The sequence below is a fragment of the Amphimedon queenslandica genome, unplaced genomic scaffold, assembly GCF_000090795.2.
Source record: "Amphimedon queenslandica unplaced genomic scaffold, v1.1 AMPQUscaffold_11183, whole genome shotgun sequence".
Classification (NCBI taxonomy): domain Eukaryota; kingdom Metazoa; phylum Porifera; class Demospongiae; order Haplosclerida; family Niphatidae; genus Amphimedon; species Amphimedon queenslandica.
Window position 1 is genome coordinate 1 of NW_003548572.1, and position 4,745 is coordinate 4,745.

Genomic DNA, 4,745 nt, shown 5'->3' on the forward strand with positions numbered 1-4,745 from the left:
GCTATTCTATTTCTGGCTACTGTTGCTTACAAGATCAAAGTAACCACAAATGTTGCAAGCAACATGTTGCCTAGTGTATGGGGGTGAAATTATGTCTAGTCTTACGTTACGTAAACAATGGTCATTGGTTTATACTACACTTCCTGTCATAACATACCGTACGGTTGGTAAATTTCGTGGGGTATTAATTTTCGTTAATTTCGTGGTTTATTTTTATCCACGAAATTTTAACCCCTACCCACCCACACATAAAAGCTAATTAACGGGCCATGCAGAGCTCTAACTACTATTTTCAAGTCAGTAGAGGAGCCAGAGTCCTTGTCTGTTACTCCATATTCCACCATAAGCCATGTGTTGGAAGCTAGTTCAGTAGATCCAAGTGAAAAGAAGTTTGCTAACTACCACCCACGAATATTTGTACCCACGAATATTAGCTTCTAAGGACATTTTGGAGAAAACACGAAATTTTGGACCCTCGAATATTACCAACCGTACGGTATAGCCTTACCTTATGTTAATTGTGCAGTGTAAATCAGGCTTTATGCATGCATGCTGCTGAAACACAAGTGTTGCACATATACAAATTAAAATCTTTATTTACCCAAGATTTAGACACAACATCAGTTCTAGCTCCATTAGTTAATAGAATGTCAACAGCTTCAATGCTACCACTCTCAACAGCATTAAACAATGGAGTTCTGTCGTACTATAATATAAAATAAAGTTTGATAATTTAGAATGAAATTACTTTGTTTTTAACATTCACATCATAATCTCCTTTTATAATCCAAAACTCAAGCATTTCAACTTTACCAGATTCACCAGCACAATGTAGTAGAGTTTCACCATTCTATGAACAATCATTATTTCAATCAAAATAGACCAGACTTTGTGAAATTAAGTAGAATTTTACTAACTTTAGATACAACATCAGTTATAGCTCCATTAGTTAATAGAATATCAACAGCTTCAATACTACCACTCTTAACAGCATTAAACAATGGAGTTCTATCATCCTATAAATACAACACAAAAATGATACACTTAAAATGATTATTTAATTACTTTACCTTATCCACAGCATTCACATCAGCTTTTCCTTTAGTTATTATTAATTCAATAATTTTAGCATTACCACTTTTGCTAGCACAGTGTAATGGGGTGCTGTCATCCTATTATAAATTAACTTTAATTAATTTAGTTTTAAAAACAAAAATTGAGGAGATATTATGAGTCAATTGCTAAAATATCACTACTATAGACTGGGACATATAGGGACTCCAAAAATGTATCATTGATTTGTGTATAAAAGCTAGTTTTATATAAGCATGCAACACTTCATCTTTATGCTGCTCAAACTCACATAATATACATACATACACAACTTAATTTTTGTTTACCCAAAAACAAACTTTAGACACAACATCAGTTCTAGCTCCATTAGTTAATAGAATGTCAACAGCTTCAATGCTACCACTCTTAACAGCATTAAACAATGGAGTTCTGTTGTCCTATAATATAACATAAAGTGACTGATAATTTCAAATCAAACTACTTTGTTTTCTACATTCACATCATAATCTCCTTTTTTAATCCAAAACTCAAGCATTTCAACTTTACCAGATTCACCAGCACAATGCAGTAGAGTTTCACCATCCTATGAACAATAATAATAATACTACTATTATTCTAAACAAAACAGGCCAGATTTTGTAAAATAAGTAGAATTTTAGTTTACTAACTTTAGACACAACATCAGTTCTAGCTCCATTAGTTAATAGAATATCAACAGCTTCAATGCTACCACTCTTAACAGCATTAAACAATGGAGTTCTGTTATCCTATAATATAACATAAAGTGACTAATAATTTTAAATGAAACTACTTTGTTTTTAAAATTCACATCATAATCTCCATTCTCAATACAAAACTCAAGCATTTCAACTTTACCAGATTTACAAGCACAATGTAGTAGAGTTTCACCATCCTATGAACAGGCCAGACTTGTAAAATCAAGTAGAATTTTGCTAACTTTAGACACTACATCAGTTCTAGCTCCATTAGTTAATAGAATATCAACAGCTTCAATACTACCACTCTTAACAGCATTAAACAGTGGAGTTATGCCATTCTATAAATGCAACACAAAATAATAGAAATAATTACTCAATAACTTTACCTTATCCACACAATTTACATCAGCAGTTCCTTTAGTTATTAATGATTCAATAATTTCAGCATTACCCCTTTCACTAGCAAAGAGTAATGGAGTGCCACAATAATTCTATTATAAATAAACTTTAATTAGTTATTTAATTCAACAAAAATCAAGGAGAGGTTAAATATTATATTTAATTGATGGATCTGCAGGTTAATGATTATGAGTCAATGTTTAAAGGAAATCACCACTGCATGTAGGAACTTTAAAAGATTCAAAACATATCTAGTATTGATTAATTTGATTTGTAGAAAAGTTAATAAGCAACACATGAACCTTAATATGCATGCTGCCCAAACAAGCATGGTGTTTATAAATCTATACACATTTTAATTTTTGTTCACGAAACGAACTTTATCCATAACATCAGTTCGAGCTCCATTAGTTAATAGAATATCAACAACTTCAATACTACAACAATGAATAGCATTAAACAATGGAGTTCTGTTGTACTATAATATAAAATAAAGTGACTGATAATATTAAATGAATTTACTTTATCCGTAACATTCACGTCATAATCTCCTCTATTAAACCAAAACTTCAGCATTTTAACTTCACCTGATTCACTAGCACAATGTAGTAGAGTTTCACCATTCTATGAACAATAGTTACAAAACAATTATTATTATTCCAAACAAAACAGGCCAGATATCATAAAATTTAAATAAAATTTTTACTAACTTCAGGCACAACATCAGTTCTAGCTCCATTAGTTAATAAAATATCAACAGCTTCAATACTACCACTCTTAACAGCATTAAACAATGGAGTTCTGTTGTTCTACAAATACAACACAAAAATGATAGAAATGATTAATATAATAACTTAATACCTTATCCACAGCATTCACATCAGCTTTTCCTTTAGTTATTAATAATTCGATAATTTTAGCATTACCAGATTCACTAGCACAGTGTAATGGAGTAATAGTGCTGCAATCATCCTAATATAATTAATTTTAATACAAAAAAATTAAATGTATATGTATTTTTTGATAGATTTGTAAGTTAATGATTATGAGTCAATATTTAAAGGATATTACCACTGCATGGGACATTTGATACCTCAAAAAATGAAGTACCGTCTATCTGAAAATTTATACTGTGATTTTAATTTTACTGGATTAGAATTTCACAAAATTAGATTACCCATATAATTACATGCCACATTCAATAATACATGACAGTCATATTCAGTAAAAATTAAATCACAGCACAATTTTGAAACACAAAAATTTTTTACTGCACACAAACTTCCTGATCTACAGTATCTGGCATTGATTTGTGTACAAAAGCTATAAGTAACACATGATCTTTATGCTATTCAAACAAGCATGATGTATATAAATCTATAAACACTTTAATTTTTGTTCACCCAAAAATGAACTTTACACACAACATCAGTTCTAGCTCCATTAGTTAATAAAATGTCAACAGCTTCAATGCTACCACTCTTAACAGCATTAAACAATGGAGTTTCGTTGTCCTACATTGTAATATAAAGTGACTGATAATTTGAATAGATTTTACTTTGTTTTTAACATTTACATCACGATCTCCGTTCTTAATACAAAATTCAAGCATTCCAACTTTACCAGATTTACTAGCACAATGTAGTAGAGTTTCACCATCCTATGAACAATAATAACAATACCGTTATTATTTAGAATAAAACAGGCCAGATTTTGTAAATTTAAGTAGAATTTGACTAACTTTAGATGCAACATCAGTTCTAGCTCCATTAGCAAATAGAATATTAACAGCTTCAATACTACCACTCTCAACAGCATTAAACAATGGAGTTCTGCTGTTCTATAAATACAACACAAAAATGATAAAAATCATTATTCAATTACTTAATTTATACCTTATCTATAGCATTCACATCAGCTTTTCCTTTAGTTATTAATAGTTTGATAATTTTGTCATTACCAGTTTCACTAGCACAATGTAATGGAGTGCTGCCATCATCCTATTACAAATAAACTTTATTGTAAGACAAAAATCAAGGAGAGATTAAATGTATTTAATTGATGAACCTGTATAGCTTAATGATTATGAGTCAATGGTTAAAGGATATCCCCACTGCATGTAGAGGCATTTATGCACTCAATAAATAAAGTGTCTAACATTTTGTGTACAAAAGCTATAAGCAACACATGATCCTCAAGCCTGATTTACACTGCACAATTAACATAAGGTAAGGCTATAGGAATAAGTGCTATATAAAACAATGGCCACTGTTTACGTAGTGTAAAGGCCCCCATATACTAGGCAACATGTTGTTTGCAACATTTGTGGTAGTCTGGCTCCGCCTCTTTGTTGCACGGGATCTTGTAAGCAACATGTTGCCAGAAATAGAAGGCTATTCTATTTCTGGCTACATGTTGCTTACAAGATCAAAGTAACCACAAATGTTGCAAGCAACATGTTGCCTAGTGTATGGNGGTGAAATTATGTCTAGTCTTACGTTACGTAAACAATGGTCATTGGTTTATACTACACTTCCTGTCATAACATACCGT

The 4,745-nt window shown here is 31.1% G+C and overlaps 1 protein-coding gene and 2 long non-coding RNA genes across 3 annotated transcripts in view; all 3 read right to left on the reverse strand.

Moving 5' to 3' along the window:
- Nucleotides 1-752: 752 nt before the first annotated feature.
- On the reverse strand, nucleotides 753-1,010 carry LOC109589560 (uncharacterized). The gene is made up of 2 exons (XR_002188780.1): nucleotides 918-1,010; nucleotides 753-850 (listed from the first exon to the last, which is right to left on the reverse strand). It is a non-coding gene; the product is annotated as an uncharacterized LOC109589560 (long non-coding RNA).
- Nucleotides 1,011-2,053: 1,043 nt separating this feature from the next.
- On the reverse strand, nucleotides 2,054-2,649 carry LOC109589559 (uncharacterized). The gene is made up of 3 exons (XR_002188779.1): nucleotides 2,572-2,649; nucleotides 2,180-2,284; nucleotides 2,054-2,131 (listed from the first exon to the last, which is right to left on the reverse strand). It is a non-coding gene; the product is annotated as an uncharacterized LOC109589559 (long non-coding RNA).
- A 329-nt stretch (nucleotides 2,650-2,978) lies between these two features.
- The window catches only part of LOC105315265 (putative ankyrin repeat protein RF_0381), a 4,001-nt gene continuing 2,234 nt past the window's right edge, over nucleotides 2,979-4,745 (reverse strand). Inside the window, exons 5-8 of the mRNA XM_020005615.1 lie at nucleotides 4,088-4,192; nucleotides 3,751-3,852; nucleotides 3,047-3,164; nucleotides 2,979-3,001 (exon numbers count right to left, since the gene is read on the reverse strand). Coding sequence (XP_019861174.1) covers nucleotides 2,979-3,001; nucleotides 3,047-3,164; nucleotides 3,751-3,852; nucleotides 4,088-4,192 — 348 coding nt within the window. The remainder of the gene's footprint in view (nucleotides 3,002-3,046; nucleotides 3,165-3,750; nucleotides 3,853-4,087; nucleotides 4,193-4,745) is intronic.